Source organism: Acartia tonsa, chromosome 1 (assembly GCF_053477335.1).
Source record: "Acartia tonsa isolate MP-2025a chromosome 1, ASM5347733v1, whole genome shotgun sequence".
Lineage (NCBI taxonomy): Eukaryota > Metazoa > Arthropoda > Copepoda > Calanoida > Acartiidae > Acartia > Acartia tonsa.
Window position 1 is genome coordinate 49,650,398 of NC_137260.1, and position 19,326 is coordinate 49,669,723.

Consider the following 19,326-nt stretch of genomic DNA (forward strand, 5'->3'; position numbering starts at 1 on the left):
GTAAAATGACAACACCAAAGAAGCGAAGGTTGCGAGAGTCTCTGTTTGTAGATGTGCCACCCTACCATGTGTTCATACCAACCACACAGCAGTATGAAAAAGAGCCATGTAAAGGTATTCATGTCTTTATTTAGAAGAAAAACTACTCAACAAGCCTAGACATAGAGCTATTTAATGAACAAAAATTATTAGAATAAATTCAACATTTATAGTTATTTATCACATCGTATTTTAGACAGCTTTCCGCGGATTTAAAAAAAATAAAAGATTAAATCTAGCTTTGTTAGCCCCTACGAGCCAAGTTATTAAAACTGGTATTAATATTATATTTTTCATTCTACTGTTCTAAGAAAATTATCTATGATACGATACGATACATGATTTTTTAGTATTGCGGAAAACCGGTTCTAATCCAACGGATATTAATCGGTTCTAAAGCAATAATAGAATATTCTCTCTCAATTACTTTAACCTGATTTCAAGAAATAGTTTTCATCTTGATTTTCAGACGGCTGTTTGTTTCTATAGTGTTTATAAAAAACAGATACCATATCTTTTTAGAACGTTTCCTGTTTTAAAGAAAAATATTCTAAGGCTTCTGGTTATAAAAATCACATGCTTTTTTAATGTGAAGCAATATAGTACATACTTTGTATTTCACAAACTGTAATCATGAATAAAAACAAGAACGAAAACTACTGCTAATGCCTTCAGAAAACTTGATAAAAAGTCAACTTGACGAAATTTTGGACACTCTACCTTAATTGTTGTTTTTGGCATACTCTGCTTAACTTGATCCATTTTATCTAATAAACCTAAATATTGATATTCTTTTATACATAAAGGGTGTGCCAAAAAATGCGGACTTTTTTAAAATTGAAATTGCGCGACTTGTGTTAATAGTAGAAAAATGTTACGCATACCTTTGAAACCGCTATGAACTGTATTTTTTGGAAATATAAGAACGGTTCCTGTGCTACAAATAATCTAGGAGCTAGGGGGTAAAGTGTCCCAAAATTTACTCGCAAGTCAAATTTTAAGTCAGTTGGGACATTTTAACATATAGCTCCTAAACTATACGTAGCAGAGGAATCGTTCTTATATTTCTAAAAAAAAGACTTCTTAGCGGTTCTAACGATATGCATAACATTTTTCTACTATTAACAAAAGCCGCGCAATTTCAATTTTTAAAAAGTCCGCAATTTTTGCACATCCTTTAAAACTATGTAAATTTGTGTGTTACTTGAAAGAAAATTTAAAATGTGTAAGAGCAGTATATAATACAAATACAAATCTTCCTATTTGTTAGAGTAGATTTGCTACAAAAAAAGTAGACCATTGTTAAAGAAAGATTACTATTGTAATAGTTATGATAAAAGAAAATTATAATTATCCAGAAAAGGCAAAATATTTATAAAATTACTATTGCGTATCTAACTTTTTGGAGCGAAACTTCTCTCTACTTTGGCTGGAAGCTGGTAAAAGTGTCTCATAAAATAGGGACCAAATGTTCCAAAGTTTGGCAAAACTGTTCCGATTGGCGCCCTATAAGAAGGAATATGACGTCAATCAGGATACATCGGCATTTCAAATTTTCACCTTTCCAATGAGACACTTTTACATTGTCTTTCAAAAAACATCATAATTTTGTTACAAAATTAAACATTGGTTTCATACAATGAACAAATTAATAAAAGAAACACCGCACAGATTTATGACTGTTTGAAGAGTATTAATTATTATTTATTTCTACAACTAACTCAAAAACGCGGAGGTAATAAGCTAGACTACACTTAAAAGGACAGGTTTCTGTAGTAGAATATATTCAAACCTTCTTGTTAAAACTATTATTACTCTCAGCAAATTGCGTTTCTTCTCCAAGTTTGATCCTTGTTAAATCTGAAGTTGACAGTAGCACACAGAATTATATTATGTACCTAAATTATGTCATGTACAACAAAAAGTTGTAACAAGTTTTGATAATGATAATAACAAAAACATGTTATTCTCTCATTATCTTATAACCAAAAGAGATTATTAAGACTGATAACAAAAAGTTGTAATGTGTAATTATGTATCAGTAATAGATTCACCGAATTGTTTTTCTTTTACAAGGAAGCTTTCACAGGTCTTACAGGGATATTTTTTTGTAATATAATATTAGATTGGTGGGTATGTAAACTCTAACGATTGCTGAACGAAATGGCTACTGTAAAATTTTGAACTTTTCTTTCCATTTTAAAACAAAACTAAATTACAGTATAAAAGTGATGATTCAGTTTTCAGAATAATTAAGATAATTATCATATTAATATTTAGCTGATATCAAAATTGATTGGTAATTAATATTTAAAAAAAAATTTTAATAGCCTTTACTCTAAAGTGCATTTATGATAATATTTGGATTTATTACCAATTTAATTTAATCTATGAAAATTATATAATGTTAAAAAGTTGACCTTTGAGAATTTTTTTTCGTGTGATAAAACAATCTATACTTTAAAGTGATGGGAACTTTAAAATTAATAAAATCTAACGAATGTAAACTTTTGTGTTCCTAGGACTTTAGGTTAGGTCATTTTAAGTAGACAGACCAGTCATCCACAAAAAAAACGATATTTTTCTTTTTAAAAACTTTATAGGGGAGTAGATGACAATGAAGTTTTAATTAATTTGCAAACAGTCTCTTGCGGATAGCGAGATCCTTTACACAGGCAGACAGACACAGATCCTGTTACTTTTTAAATTGAAGTACAACAATGATAAATTAGAAATATTTTTCTTTAGGTTTACAGGAGGAGGAATGGCAGTTTCCAGCGCAGATAATGCCTGTGGTCAGAGATATTGTGGCACATGCTGGTTTCAAAATTACAAAGGTAATGACTTCTATTTAGATGCTGTGAGTATTGGTTTAAAAAAGTATGACGTAACAAAAAAAATTAGCCAATGAGAGTCCACTACGCATGCCGCCATTGGTCAATAACGGCCTCTCATTGGCTAATTTTTTTTGTTACGTCATATTTTTTAAACCAATACTCACAGCATCTCTATTTACCAAATTTTTCCCAAAAACTAAATAAATGTTTAAGTGTAAGAATATTTTGCAACATGCTAAGATTTTTAAATTTACAACATTTTATTATTTTTTTGGGTAATTTGTCTAAAAATGTTTTTTTTGCGTCGAAAAGTAGTAAGGCTATTAAACAACATTTACTAAATTTGTTGTCTTTTTGTACACAAATGACGTTCTACTACCTCTAATGCTATGTGATGACATATGTAAAATAAGTAAAAACAAAAAAAAAAGATGGCCTGGTACTGTACTTAATATCTACTAAAATTTGCAGGGACTTTTGCGAAGTGCAGAACAGGATGAAATAATAGAACATGGAAATATTTGGGACAACCTGCCTTTGGTAGAGAAGAAAATGGACGCCATTGATTTCTCCAGACTCAAAAATGCTGTTAAAATAAACAAATTTCCTGCATTTATTGATCTCAATAGGTATTTATAAATTCATATAGAATTAAGGAAAAAATTAATCAACAATATAAATTATTATCTAAATAAATAACAGAATACATATTTTTCAATTAAAAACAAACTTTCATACATGAGCCTAAGAACACTTATTTGTTCAATATAATAATTGGATTTTATCAAAACAACCAAAAGTAAACAAGTTTCATTTTTTTCATTTATTCATCTAAAATACATAAAAAATTAAAATAAATTTTGTAAAAAAAGCGAATAATAATTTTATCAAAGTGTTTAAGGCCGAGGTAAATGATAAAATTCAGCCGATAAATTGCCTACTAAGATTTACAATAATTTGGAAAATTAGCGACTAAATTCTCTGTTTTTTAAGGAAAGATTTGCTGTGGAAGAACTTCAAACGAATGCAAATGATCTATGGGAAGGAAGCTTTTGGTTTTCATCCGCCCACATTTTACATTCCAAAGGAACAAAAAATATTATTTGAAAGGTAAATTTTAGACGCTTGTTTGTTTAGTAGCCCAGCTAATCTACAATTCATTTCTAATCATTTGCTTCAAATAAATATCAGGATTTCAAACATTTTTAGATATTCAGGGATTATAACTCTCACTATCACCCCTCCCCACTTCCCTAACTAAAATTAAACACCTGTGACTGTTTTAAATCTATTACCTAAATGCCCTTAGTTTACCAGAATTAAAAAATCTAAAAAGAATCAAAATGATAAGAATGGAGAAAAATTAGTGGTAAATATGAAGTGGCAAATAGTGACTTATAAATAATGACGTCATACAATACAAATGACCAATGATAGGCCAGTATACTAGAAATTGACCAATAGTAAATATATACTGGCCTATCATTGGTCCTTTGTATTGGATGATGTAATTTTTTATTGGGCTTTATTTGCTGCTTCGTTAAAGATAGAACCCTAGTTTTATTTGTCCTTGTAAACTAAGCACGCTCATATTCATTCTGTGAAAACATCAAAAACTTTGAATATTATGTTAGAAAACTAAGGTAAAGAATGAATAATAAATGGGTAAAAAGATTTGAATGGCAAAATTTTTCAAAAAAAAGCTAAAATTTCAGAGCAGAATTTGAAATTAGTTTTGTATGAAATATGTAAAAAATAAATTTCAAATTCAAATTCTATAAAATATAAAAATGAAAACGTACGTATATGATACTTCTGCATTTTTTTTTGTTTTTGAATGCTTTAAATGAAAAAAAATCTTTATACTGAAAAATTATTTCTAGCATCGTATTATATTCAGTTTTCTATGACTATAAAATGTACAATCAAAAGATTAAAACCAGTTTTTTTAGCCCCGAGATTCTGAAGGCAATGTACATTTTATATCCGCGGAAAGGTTTTCATAATACGATGCGATCAACAACTATTTTAACACCACCCTGTATTTTAATCTAGAATGAAAGCAGAGGAGTATAAAAAGATCTACATTGTAAAGCTTCCAAATAATTTCTGTGGAATTGGAGCCTGTGTTATTAAGCACCCAAGTCAGGTGAAAACTTTATAAATAAACGTCAAAACTATTAACATAAACAAGATTATTCCCTTACTAACTTTGTATAATCAAATTCTTTGTTGATTTTTCTTTCTCTTAAGACATAATTGCAAGTTTTATCAGGGATCCAAAGGGTTAGGACAATAGCCAATCTATTAATGTACATCCTCAATGATGATACACAAAATTACCCTTTATGCAGATAAAATTTGTTGATCCCTCAACGGATTAAACTAACCAATCAAATGCTCTAAAGTCCCCAAAGTGGCTGGGTCAGCAAATAAGAAATCGTAATCATGAAACTTTAGGGACCAGTGTAATAAACAGCCCATTGTCCCCCCCCCCACTCTCTTTCTCTCTGACTCTACTTAAGAAGACTAGAATTTCAATTTACGATATATCACTAAATTCAACAAAGAGGTGTAAAACTAATGGAAATGAAAAAATTTAAGGCAGTTACAATTCTAATGAATGTCCACCTGTTTAACAAATTTTTACATCAACAAAATAAAATATTTTCAAAACTCCAAAAACCTTCCTACAATTTTAAATTTTTTGTTTGTTAAAACAAATGAATCTTTAAGGTTAATAAAGAAGCATTTAATCTAATTTTTGAATGATTTGCCCTTGTTTTTTTTAAAGATCCCCAGGAAGAAAAAAGTGCACACTGAAAGAAATAAGAAGGTGGTGAAGGAGGACCCAATCATCGTACAAAATTACCTCACTAATCCCTTCCTTATCAATGGATACAAGGTAAAACTTTTATATTATCCACAGGAACAAGTTTGCCCCTATTTTTTAAAAGCGTAGCTTTTCTATAATTAGGGTCCGTCCGAACGTTCGTCCGAGACAGAAAGCTTTTTTCGTTAATTTAAACAGGTTAGAATTGTCCTATCGATTTCAAATGTTCATAGTGATTCCTGTAGTAGTTAGGTACTGCTTAGAAAGCGTATCAACTCTATAGTCATTACCAAAATGTCCGTCTGTCCATTTAAACATGTAAATTTTTTTTGTCATCAAATTTTTGTATGTTAGAATTATCCGATTATCTGATTTTTAGAATACTGTTTCTTATTACAAGGTACAATGTTATAAGCGAAGCATCTCTATAATTAAGTCCTAAAAATGTAAAAAAAATACCAACAATGTCACTACAATGGTTTTAGAATATACGTGGATGTTATGATATAGGAAAAAAATTTAGTTGGCTAACTCACTTTTTTGGTAGGAGCGGATTGGATAAACGGGCTGGATGGGGGGTTTTTGTCTTTTTTAGCCCGCTGCTACTTTCACTTTATTAGAGAACATTAAAATATGTTATAAGATCCAAGTGATAATAAATCCATTGTCACTTCATATTCTATCATTACAGGACTGCACAACTCAAATCAAATAAAATATGTTTTACCTGTTCCTTAGTTGTGTCTCACTTCTATTATTTAACATAAATAAATTAAATAAGAGATTTATTTGGTTCTGGCAAATTGAAGTTATACAATATTTTGGTAGAAAAAAGACACAAATTATTTATTTCTGCTTATTAAAAGCGAAGCTTTTCTATAATTAGGGTCGGCCCGTCCGTCCGTCTGTAACGGATAGCTTTTTTTTGTTAATTTAGACATGTTAAAATTGTCCTATCGATTTCAAACTTTGTATGGTGATTCCTGTAATATTTAGGTACGATTTAGAAAGCGTAGCCACTCTATAATCACTACCAGAATGTCCGTACGTCCATTTGAAACATGTTGATTTTTTTTACTTTTTTAACAACAAATTTGTATGTGATCTAATTATCCGATTGATCTGATTTTTGGTATACTGATTCTTGGGACAACAAAGTATTATATTATAAGCAAAGCAACTCTATAACCAAGTCATAAAAATGTAAGTATGTCCATAAACATTATTCTGTATCAAGCAGTTTTTAACAAATTTACTTGCTTCGACTCTTATACATTTATATTCTGATTATTCAGTTCTGACACTATACAAGTGTTTATGTCCGTTTGTCCTACAGATTCAGAGCTTCGCTTTTATGGATGTTGTCATCCTTGTTCTTTTAATAATATGTCACGTTGTATTCGATCTATATATTATTATGTAGTTCCAAATAATCAATTTATATATATTTTTAGTTTGATTTCCGTATCTATGTTCTGATAACCAGTATAGCACCATTAAGAATTTACCTTTTCAAAGACGGTCTAGTCAGGTGAATAATTAAAATTAGATAGAGATTTTTAGGTCCTAGGACAAACACACGTGTGACAAACCTAACCTATTTAAAACCATCTTAGATTTCTTAGTACCTAACCCCTGTAGGAGGCTTATTTTTATATTCATATCCTAAACTAACCTAATCTCTTTATAGAAATACTTAATCAATTTTCTCGTATTCATTCGAATCCGGTGGATAGGAACCGGTTCTCATCCATACGAAAAAACTATGTCTAGCATCGTATTATATCCAGCTTTCTACGAATATAAAAATGTACAATCATAAGATTAAAACCAGTTTTTTTAGCCTGTGCCTTCGGCACCTCGGGGCTAAAAAAACTAGTTTTTATATTATAATTGTACATTCTATATCCGCGGAAAGCCATTTATAATACGATGCGAGAAATAACTATTATATTTTAGACACTCCTACGTTTGTCACTCCTGCGTTTATAGTGAAAATTACCTTACTGAACCAATAGGAAGACAGTATAGTAATAATCCGACCATATTGTTGGTTAAACAGTGTACACATGTTGTTATGAATTGCAATTTAAATAACAGGATAAAAGTAGGTTTTTAATTCGAACTATTAAAATCAAATATATCTATTTTCTTTTTTTATTTTGTTGTCATATGTGATTCTAAAATAGCAAAATATCCAGAAGCCACGTGCTAGTAAGTTTATTTGTATCTTTTAAAAAGAAAAAGTGAATTTTATGACCTTTCTAGTAAATTAAAATATTTAATACATATTTAATTTAATGTTTCATTAGAAAACCCATTGTCTTCTGTAACGAATTCATGATAATTTATTTTGAGTATCATTTTAAATAATGTTACTAAAATGTTAATTTTAATAGAATTTTTTCATAATGAAAAAATATTGAAACGTGTAGTTAATCATTAAAAGATAAAATTAACTTACATAAGTTCTAAACGTGAAAAAAATATGATATAACAAACTGCGTAAATTTTTAAAACACCGCCTATCTTTTAAATAGCGAAGCTTCTCTAAAATTCACTTTGTCTGTCCGCCCATAATGCTATAGGTACAAATTTTTGCTGGTCTGCGGGAATTCAGAATCATCCGCCTGACTGGTCCGTTAGCGGTTTCCCAGCCAAACATCATATTGTTGTTTCCAACCTCTACTTCGTTCCCGAGCCCAAAGTTAAATTGGTCATTACTTTGTGCGGGTTGAACATAAGCAGGTTTTTTCTAGGGAAGGATTGTTAGCCCCACTGCACCCAAACCCCCTAGACTGGGGGAAGTGACCAGAATTCAGTCTGGCATCTACCCTGGGACCTTTCCAGCACAGTAGGACTCTTCTGGTGTAGCTCCCAGGGTCATTGATGCACGGTGCAGGATGGACGGCGTGCACGTATCTGGTCTCCCATCCCCTATAATCCATAATGCTATAGGGGAAATGTGATTTTCTCGGTTGCTATTTAGGACAGACAACATAAATTTTTAGTAAAGATTCCCATGATCTGTGTGCATCCAGTTTATACATTTTCCCCATCTGTCTGCAACTTAACATCTCAAACATAACTCACTTTGTCCGTTTATTCATCCTTTTTATGGTGCTTTGCTCTACTTGATGTTGTCATCCTTTTTTCCAACTTATCTATCTCAATAGTATATTTTTTTCTTAACATGTACTATAGGAGTCATTTCATTAATCATAATTGATATAATTAGATTAAGAAGTAATGTTACGTTGGAAGTTTTGAGCTAGCTTTAAAGTGAAAACAAGGATGATGACATGAATTAATTGCGAAGCTCAAAATATAAAAATAAAATCTAAATATTTAGTGAAGCCCATGTACAAGGTTAAATGTCGAAAAAAGTTATAGACTAGACATATTCATTTATCAGATGAATCTGCATGAAAAATTTTATGAAAAAAGTAGGTAAAATCAAGTTTCCCTAAAAACGTTTTTGACAGGCATTTAGATTCCTTACTAAACCTCCATTTAAGATAGTTGTTCAATAGTTTTTCTGCACAGGTTTGCTTGAAAAATGTCATTGAAAGCGAAGCTTTTCTTTAATTAGGGTCGGTCCATACGTAAGTAGTTAGTCCAGATAGCTCTTTTCGTTAATTTAGACATGTTAGAAATAAAAATACAATTAATTCATAAATGAATTAAAATACATCATAATCATAAATACATAAATTACCTGCAATCAATGATAGTCTTGAAAACATAAAACATAAAGGACAATAAGACCTTGAAATAAAAAATCAAGTAGGTAGTGAAAAACAAGAATGTCAAAATTAATAATAACATATTTTAAAAAATCAATCAGATACAGAATTTCGAAAATCTAAACGAAGATGTTTGAATTGGCATACAATAATAATATGCACAAATTGAATATCAGAGCTATACGTTAACCGAATCAATCATAATTAACCGAAAACTTTTTAAAAAATTAACTGTTGTTAAGGTTTGCAACAGAAAAGTTTAGTGTAGAGGATGAAGATTTGGCCAATATCTTTATTCATCTGACAAACTTTACTGTGAACAAGAATGGAGAACTCAATTGTGACTTTCCTCCAGGTTGCCAGGTAGAACAGGATTACATAAGCCCTGCAGGCAAAGATATCCTACATTTAGGTTCGGTCCCACCGAAGCGGAGAGCTTTAATTGTTGATTAAGGCATACTAGAATTTGCCTATAGACTTTGAACTTTAATATTACATTTTGAAACAATAATCTGTTTCTTTAATACTAAAAGCGCTTTGTTTGTCTGCATTACTATTTCAGCTTCGCTTTATAGACGTTGTTTTCATTGTTGCAATAGCGTAAAAATTGTTTTAAAATTAAGGTATAAAAAAGTTATTGTTGATAAGATCGATATTTATGAAATACATACGACTAAGCATCTAAAAAAGATATATGTCACATGTCGTCAAATGCTTTACTAATATCAAAGTGTCTAAAATTAAACATTATCAAACCAAAAAACTGGACACTAAATCACCGATTTAATTTATGCTAAAAATATCTTTTTAGGATATTATAGTTTCAATACTATTCTTTAAATAGGGTCATGAACAATGGGAAGTGGGAAATACAAAAAAACCTTGTCAAAATTACATGGTTAAAATATATACTGTATAAATATACGAACGGACACGCTCCTAGCACCTAGGGGCCTTGTATTCGAAGGGGCTAGAAAAATAGCTTAAAACCATCTCAATACTTAGAAAACTTACTACTTTATATGATAGAATGTCCCTGTCCTCTGAATTACGCATGTGTAAGAAATATTTAATAAAATTATGTTGTTTTTCCTAAAAAGATAATATTTGTATTATTTTAGGCTAACAAGTGGACAATTTACCAGCTTTGGGATTACTTGAAAAAACAGGGAAAAAACCCAGATATTTTCTGGCAAGACGTAAAGGTAATGTTATTAGAAGCGTAGCTTTTATATTAATAGCACTAGTATGTCCTTAATACTTCAGTAAGTTGGCTATATCTTCAAATTACTCTGCATACTTTGTACCATATACTCGCTTACACCACCGAGTTGGGGGTGGGGGGATATAATCCCCTTCAGGACGCTTATATTTATACATACATTCAATGAACATGTCATAGGGTTATAATACTTATTTTGAATTGAATAGAAACTTAGTGTTTTAATTAAGTTTATACTATATTTTTTGGAAACTTATTATTGCCGGACCAATTACAGACTTTTCCTCATTATATTTATTTTTGAGAAAAATATCAAAAATTTAAATTTTCCTCAAAATATTTTACAAAACTGAATCATAAATATTTAACTAAAATCAAATTCTAAAATAATATTTATTTTTGCAAATTTTACTTGAATTAATAATGTTTTCTCTAGGAAAATAAAGGTTTAAATTGAAATTTGATGATAAAAAATCAACAAAGTTATAAGTTTTCCAATAAAAGTTCTGCATTGTGGTAAAATTGGCAAATATTTGCGTTGTATCTGCAGAGGGAGATTTATCCGCACTTTTAGTGGCTATAAAAAATCATTAGAAGTAAATCTATTCCTAAGTATTTTTTCAAAGCCATTAAAGTGCCTTTAAAAAGGGGATTATTTTAAATCTTTTGGACGAAGTATCGCAAATGACGTCATATTATTAGTAAAAGATTATTCTAAAATGACGTCATTCGGGATACTTCGGCCAAAAGTTTTTAAATTTATCCACTTTTCAGAAGCACTATAAATGGCTTGATTTTTATATACGTCTATGTTGGAAATATTTTTGTTATCAAAAATTATTATTCTAAAATTATTCTAAAAAAGTATGTGGAGAGAGTATGAATATAAAAAAGAATTTTACTTTTTTCAATACCTGTAGGAGTTTTCCCCTCGGGTGACCTTAAAGACTTTTACCCTCACTCCCCCCCCCCCCTCCCCGTTCCTTACTATCCTTTAAACTTATACCTAATTTACCCCAAAATTTTGACCTATTGGTTACCCCGTTTCAAAATTTAATAGGACATATTCGTAAAATTTATATCTGCTTTTATAAGATTAGCGGAAGAAAATTTTTTCCAAGTGGCCATTTTTCTTGGGGGGTGGTGGTACCTTCCCCCAAAATAATTATAAACCTTTCCAAGACCTATGAGAAGCTATTCTGTAATTGTGAACCATATCGTTTAAGTGGTTAGCGAGATCCTACGGTACACACACGTACACAGACAGGCATGGATCCTTTTACTTTATTATTAGGATAGCGAACCCTGTTTTAATTGAGTGTGTTTACTGTTGTAGGATGTTGTAATCAAGACAGTATTGTGTGCACATGAAAGAATAGCAAAGTAAGCAACTATATTTGAGGAACGAAGCTACTTTACATTTTATTGTTGTTGTGGTCTGTATGTCACGAGTACATTATACAGTATACGTTACGAAAAAGAAGATATTCAAAATGAAAAATTCAGACCCTTATTTTTAAAGTAAATTTTACTTAAGACAAAAATCACATAGTAAAATTGAATTAAGCATAGGGGTTGATGTCGAGTTTTATCTTAAGCATAAAATTCTGCTTCCATAGGCACATTATCCGAATTTCCTAGCTCTCATACAAGTCGTTTGAGCCCAAAAAGTATGTATGAAGAACTCAAAATCTATGATTTTTCGGCTTAACCAAATTTCACTTAAAATACATAAGGGTCTGAATTTTTTCATTTTTAATATTTTCTTTCATAGCCTGCTGAGTGTCGGAAAATTTTCTTTGATCTAAATGACTGATACAAACACCATCATACATGTATATAAAGAGCACACACACAAAAAATAGGGTTACAACTTCATTACAGGGGGGGGGGGGCTAGACCATTTTAAAAACCGGTCATTTTTTGTAACGTTGTTGTTGTTGTTGTTGTAGCCATGATTCTCTGAAGTTAGGACTCAGATGCACACGGAGACTGGAAGTAAGAATCCTTTGGCCAATCTTAGATTGGTAAGCTTCGCGCACAGCTGACTGTATTCTTTGTTACATTACAAGCTGACCCGCAATTCTCGTGGAAGCTACTAAATTATTACATCACCCTGGCCTAGAGTTTTGGCAGGTGTTCCATATTAAGCCAACCTTATTAATGGCACTCTCATACGAGGAGCATGGACGAGGGAAAGCATGGTTAGAGCTGCTTGATATGTAGAATCCTAACTTCCTACAAATCTCCCCCCTTACAACCCTAGGGCATCTTAGGGAAGGTTGCGTGATCATAATCTGACATATTACGACAGCATTTGTCAACCAAGTGCAAAGTCTATGTGGGGACTTGAACTCGGTTTCTCCCAACCAAAGCGTAGTTCGCTAACCACTACACAATATGACAACCATTTTTCGTAACGTATACTGTATCTATGCACATCAATATCTTTTTACAATTCACTGTCAGGCGATTCATTTGTCTTTCGCCTTTCCGATTTAAAGAGATAATTGTGTCTAAAAGTTTTTGCTTATCTCACCTTCTATTCCTCTTCAATGATATTAATCAGGTTTTATATAATTTTGGTATGAATGGAAATAATTATTCTTGTTACCTTTATAAACCTTTACATAACAGATTTTTACAGCACAATCAACAATTTTTATTCTATTTTAATTAAGTAATATACCTATTGCTATTTATACAAATTCTTGTAAGTTAAGATATCTAATTTTCTTATAAAAAGATATTGTTAAAGATCTTACATTATTCTGTTATTTTTTTAAATGCCTTTAAGAGTTTTTAAGTGCGAATAAATTGGAAATGAAATAAATACGCAAAAATAGTAAGTTTGAACTACCAAATCAAAGAAAAAATACCAAAAGGTTTATTTTTTTCTTCCTTATATATTGCCCTTTTTAGGCAAGTAGCAGAGAAAAGCAAATCTTTTTATAATAACTTTAATCTCCTTGGTTTGGACATCTTTATTGATGATAAAATGAGGTAACAATTCATTTTAGAATTTTTTCCTAAATTTTTTTCTACCAAATTTTTGTGATAATATACCTAGAAATTTTTCCTATTAAATATTCTAATATTGTTATTTTATTTTGTACACAAAAGAAACAGGATGTCAGTCTACTTAGAAAAATAACCTTTAGAAATAAATGACCCTTTCCTCAAAAATTAATCTAAATATGAAAAATGCGCAGAGGGTGGCAATTAAAGCTTATTCCAACAATGAAATTTATTCGGAAAAAAATCACGAAACTTATACGTATTTCAGCTGTCGTTGGGGAGCAAGTGCCTCTATAGGCCTCAAGGGGGCGAAGCCGCTAGTTATATAAAAAGAAACTGATATTTGTATATTATTTTCTAGGCCATATTTGTTGGAAGTAAACACAATACCCTCATTATTCATCAATAATATTTCTAAAGATATTGACATCAATATAAAGAGCCCACTTATTGCAGGTCAAGAGTTTCTTATTTTTATTATTGTTAATATTTTCATTTGAATATGCAAAAAAACATAAAATCTAGTTTTCTTCAGTTTTAAACCATATAAAAGTAAAACATTTTCCCAGTTATCGGAAAATTTTGTCATTTAAAATCATTCACAATAATTTAAGGGTTTCAAGTGATTCCAAAAAGAACTTTCCAGTCTTATATTTTCAAAGAGAACTAATGTACCAAAAAATATTAAGTCCGGAGCTAGATCTCTATCACTCCCACTTTAGCTAAAACAAATATAATTTTTAGTAGGTAACTACTAATTTGTCAATGTTAATGTCTAAAATGTTTTTATTATTTTTATTTTAGAGCTTCTTAACATTTGTGGACATCATATTAGTTCAAGTACAGGTAATAAAGCATATATATAACAAGGATGACAACATCCATATTCAGCAAATCACAACAATATTGAAAATCAATAGAAAACCATCAAAATATGGGGAAAATGTTAAAATATAACAATAGACAAAAACCTGCTAAAAACAGTCTGACTGCCAAGGACGTCCAAGGGGGAGAGGGGGGTGATAAAGTGGTGATTACACCCCCCCCCCCTATATAAAAATTAGCCCTACCCTGGGGGTGGCATAGGTAAATACCCCCCCAAATAAATAATCCCTAAAAAAATTCCGGCTTTATTACTTCCACTTTCAAGATTTTTTATCACCGCCCAAAATCAAAAGACTATATAGTTCCACCATAACAAAACAGTTCTGAACCATGATAAAAATACATGTTATAGTTTGCAATGGCCCTTTAATTAAACAATGCACTGGAAGTGTCTAAACAATGTCTATTCAAAGAAGTAACATTTTCTCAATTATTAAGAAAAAATGTTTAAATCAAAATTAATTGTCTCGCTTCCATAAAATAGATCAATCAAACATTTCAGTAATTATTAAAATATCAAATCTTTTTTTCTAGGGTCAATTTATCTTGGCATGCTGCCAGGGTGGTGGAATCCACCCTAAAACTAGTTAAAAACTTTACCATGACCTATTTGAAGCTACACTTTAAAGGAGAATCATATTGGTTCATGAGTTAATTATTGTGTTTTCATGTAGAGAAATGAGATACTACTAAAAATTTTATAGTATACTATAGTTTATATTAGGTAGGTACTTTTTTACATTATTATATTCCCCCCCCCCCCTTCACAGTTTTTGGGGGGTATTTACCCCCCAACAGATTTAATGGGGGTTAGTTAACCCCCAATCAAATTTTACCCCCGGGTTAAAAATTTGGGGGGGGGGGGTGGTAAAAAGTTTGTCCATTTTAACCCACCCCCATTAAAGATTTTTTTATCACCCCCCCCCCCCAAAAAAAAAAAGGTTCGACGCCCCTGCCGACTGCTATTGTTTTTTTTATCAATTGGGCTTCAAATTCATAATGATGGGAATATTGACAAGAACTTTCAGCCTTCTATCTTAAATAGCAGACCCCCCTCCCCATATTGTTACGGACTGACAGAATTGTGTATTTCGACTATAAAGACTTTTAGGCACACAAAAAATCTTTAAGATGAGATTAAAACGATCCAAATAATTGTTTTTGTGGAAAAATGGAAATCATTTTGGCTCTTTAATATATTTTTTGTAGTTTTTAAAATATCATATATTTTTCTGAAGTATCTTTAGGGCAGGCCTAAATATTAACAAGCTTTGCTACAGATGTAATATATACGTTGCTATACTTTTTCTAAATATCCTTTTGATATAATCTTTGATAACTCTTTTTACACCCATTTATTGACGAACTAGCAGCCACACCGTTAGAGGCCTCAATGGTATATTTAACGCCTTGTAAAATGTATATAGCCTGAAATGATTTTAACTTCATGGTTTACCGATATTTTTAACGATTATGGGATTACTCAGATAAAATTGTATCAAGACTTTTCTCGCTGCATTGGTGAAATCATTTTCAGTCATGTATTTTTTTCAAACTCAGCAAGTGATTTTTGGCGGGCGCAAAACTTTGTGTACAAAGGGCAGAAAAGTTTTATCTAGAGGTCAGAAAATTTGATATTTTCATCAAATTTTGAAATTGTACAAACCAGCGTTGCGGAGCCGTTTGATTTTGGTGCGGCTCCGGCTCCAGCTCTGGCTCCGACCTAAAATCAATAAAAAACTCGACATATTTTTTCCCACGTCTATTTTTGACTTTTCAAGGTTTTAAAAGTTAAATTTTTGATAAAAATGGACTTGAAAAACTTAATAGGGGCATTTGCACATGACAAAACAGAGTTACCAAATTTATTTATCTAGTCCGGAGCTGTTTTTTAACGAAAATTACGGCTCCGGCTCCAGCAAAATATGGTGGCTCCACGGCTCCCGGCTCCGCAACACTGGTATAAACTCATTTACATTTTATGGAATTTTTCTTTCTTGTTTTATGATAAATAATTCTAAAATTCCATGAATCATTATATTTTTTAAGAACTGCGTATTTAAGTCCAGGATAAAATTTTTAATACGATTATAGTATTTTTTTTTGACAATTTTTTAATATAATTTTTAACAGAAATAAAGTATATTTTTGAAACACGTAGAAAATATCAACAATGGTATTTTTTGATATTATTTTATCTACTATCGAATCTTCCTTCCATTAAGTGTTAGTCTGTTAGTTTGTAATTCATAGCTTCTCAGAAACAAACAAATACATTTAATCTGTAATATAATAAATAAGATTAAGATATTAAATGGCTTTCAATTTCAAAAGTTCACAAAATTCTTTTAAAAATCAGATACTAAAACTATGCAAGTTTTAAATATTTTTGTTATTGTTGTTCAATCAAAACATTGTTATTATATTTTAGGAACCAAATATAAACAAGAAATAGTTGATGCGCATTTAACTGGATCTCATAGCAAGAATATTGGTTTTGATCATAGGTAAATTTAATATGGAACAATATACATTATTTTTTAACAGCGGTGCTTCATTAAAAGTCCTGTTTTCAGAAGGTTTGTAAGCTTTTGCCACAAAATGATAGCCAATTTGCCAAAAACATTATTATTTTTAATAAAAGATCAAACGCTATCATAATGTCAAACTGACTATAATTAACATTTTTAAAAGCGGAACTTTTCTACAATAATTAAATGCGAAGCTTTTCTATAATTAGGGTCGGTCTATAACGGATAGCTCTTTTTGTTACTTTAAACATATTAAAGTTGTCCTATTGATTTCAAACTTTGCATGAGGAATACTTTAACAGTAAGATTTAGAACAACAAGGTCCAATATTATAAGTGAAGTAACTTTATAAAATCTTAAAAAAGAAAATATGTCCTTAAATAGTATCCTGTACGCAATTTTACAACAAAGTTCTGACTTCTACAAGAGTTATTGTTCGCTTGTCCTTCCGTCCTTCCTCTTCATTTTAGAGCTTCGCTTTTATGGATATTGTCATAATTGTTTTTTTCTCTTCAGAATTTACGTAAAGAAGTTAACAGAAGAAGAGAAGAAAAAGCAAGAGAAAATAATGAAGGAATATTTGAGTAAAACTGGTCGTGTAAATATTATGGAAACTGTGACTAAGGTTTGTTCTAATCTTCGTCAGTGCGCTTTCACTAAAACCAATATATAGACCATATAAACCAGCTCTTTATTTTAAATTTTTAAAGAAAAGACAAAGTTGGTGAGTGGTTAGGGCAGCGCTTTCCTGTAAAGGATTTAAGTAGGACACCTGTCATAAACAAACCAGTGCTAGGTTATCATAATAGCGGAATTTAGGTTACTTTCTTTTTTGAAAAAAAAACAATCTGCCTTAAATACTCTTTTATACAGGTATGTTAACTAAATAATGCACTAATTTTTGTCTAATATTGCAGGAAGACATGCCAAGTTTATACGCAGACAAGCCTGCCAAGTTAACAGATGACAAAAGCACAAGTGACCTGGATTCTAAGATATTAGAGGAATTAACACCTTGTGAAGTCAGAGTTCTGGTACATTCAGAGGTAGGTGAACATTTTAGACTATGAGTAATGGTTTAAAATGAATTATAAAAGAAGATTTTGTTAAAGGACAGCGTAAATAAATCATAAAGTTTAAAAAATCTTATTTTACAAATTAAAACAAAATATAAAACTAATTCTAAAATCTAACAATGATTTTGATTTTACTTCGTTATTTTAAATGAGAAAAAAGTAGAATAGATATCAGATAACTGAAAATTGAATGAAAATTAAATGCAGCATTCAACCTTAAAAATCTATCTAAACAAGGAAAAGTTATAAGTACGTAACTTAACCAAACTTCTAATTGTAATTAAAGATCTTTAACTAAATGAAAGACCTCCTCCAGTTCACGGAACAATGTTGCTGGTAAAGAAAATCTCCAAAAATCTATAAACTTTCAAGCTACTAAACGGTAGAACGTATAGATTATGCATGCACAAAATTTTGACCAATAAAGGAAGGTCTACGAATAACCTGGAATAGTCATTACTCAATAATGAACAGTCATCTTGCAGTAGATATAAAAGACTTCTTATGCCGTTTAACAGTGTGCGGGAATGAATCTACGTTCAGCCGTTTAGCAGCTGGCAGCATTTAGAGTTCATAAATTTTTGGAGATAATCAGTACCAAGAACATTTTTACCGTGAACTGCACTAGATCCAAAGTAATACTCATCCAAAGAAATAGAAAAGGGATAGTACGTAAAGATATGCTATTATAATAGAATAGCCGCGCTACCACAATAGAGGCATTGTTGTGGAAAAGAAAAATTCGTAAAACCCAAATTAATTAAGAGCTTTAATTGAAACATTAATTTTGACAAGAAACCATAGAAATGAGCAAATAAGAATTAATTAAAAATTATGCATTGTGCGTTTCTACGTATTTTTCTGGCGTATATTTTAGTTGCTCGTGTAGATAAATTAATCAAAGAGGGGGGGGGGGGGTAATGCAATCATCTCGTAATCAATGTATAAATGGCAGTGAGTAATACTTGGTATGTCTATTTTTCATAAATCGAACAATTAGTTGGAAAAGTAACAGCTGGCGTCTCAGCCGTTTAGCCATTATTTGGCTATTTTCAATGCAAATCCATCACGAAACCTATCTCCACATAATACTCTTTGCTGCTCCAAAACGTTTTCAAACGATTCTAGCCGGTATTTGC

The 19,326-nt window shown here is 30.8% G+C and overlaps 2 protein-coding genes across 2 annotated transcripts in view; both read left to right on the plus strand.

The window, feature by feature from the left end:
* The window catches only part of LOC145322826 (tubulin monoglutamylase TTLL4-like), a 22,470-nt gene continuing 3,144 nt past the window's right edge, over positions 1-19,326 (plus strand). Inside the window, exons 1-16 of the mRNA XM_080165154.1 lie at positions 1-114; positions 2,788-2,876; positions 3,348-3,505; positions 3,870-3,986; positions 4,932-5,025; positions 5,671-5,781; positions 7,164-7,240; positions 9,698-9,818; positions 10,577-10,660; positions 12,014-12,060; positions 13,600-13,680; positions 14,057-14,151; positions 14,500-14,541; positions 17,012-17,087; positions 17,628-17,736; positions 18,029-18,157. Coding sequence (XP_080021280.1) covers positions 6-114; positions 2,788-2,876; positions 3,348-3,505; positions 3,870-3,986; positions 4,932-5,025; positions 5,671-5,781; positions 7,164-7,240; positions 9,698-9,818; positions 10,577-10,660; positions 12,014-12,060; positions 13,600-13,680; positions 14,057-14,151; positions 14,500-14,541; positions 17,012-17,087; positions 17,628-17,736; positions 18,029-18,157 — 1,539 coding nt within the window. The 5' untranslated portion in view covers positions 1-5. The remainder of the gene's footprint in view (positions 115-2,787; positions 2,877-3,347; positions 3,506-3,869; positions 3,987-4,931; positions 5,026-5,670; positions 5,782-7,163; positions 7,241-9,697; positions 9,819-10,576; positions 10,661-12,013; positions 12,061-13,599; positions 13,681-14,056; positions 14,152-14,499; positions 14,542-17,011; positions 17,088-17,627; positions 17,737-18,028; positions 18,158-19,326) is intronic.
* LOC145322903 (uncharacterized) overlaps positions 17,534-19,326 on the plus strand; it is a 59,673-nt gene continuing 57,880 nt past the window's right edge. Inside the window, exon 1 of the mRNA XM_080165257.1 lies at positions 17,534-17,538. The gene's annotated coding sequence lies outside the window, so the exon portion shown is untranslated. The remainder of the gene's footprint in view (positions 17,539-19,326) is intronic.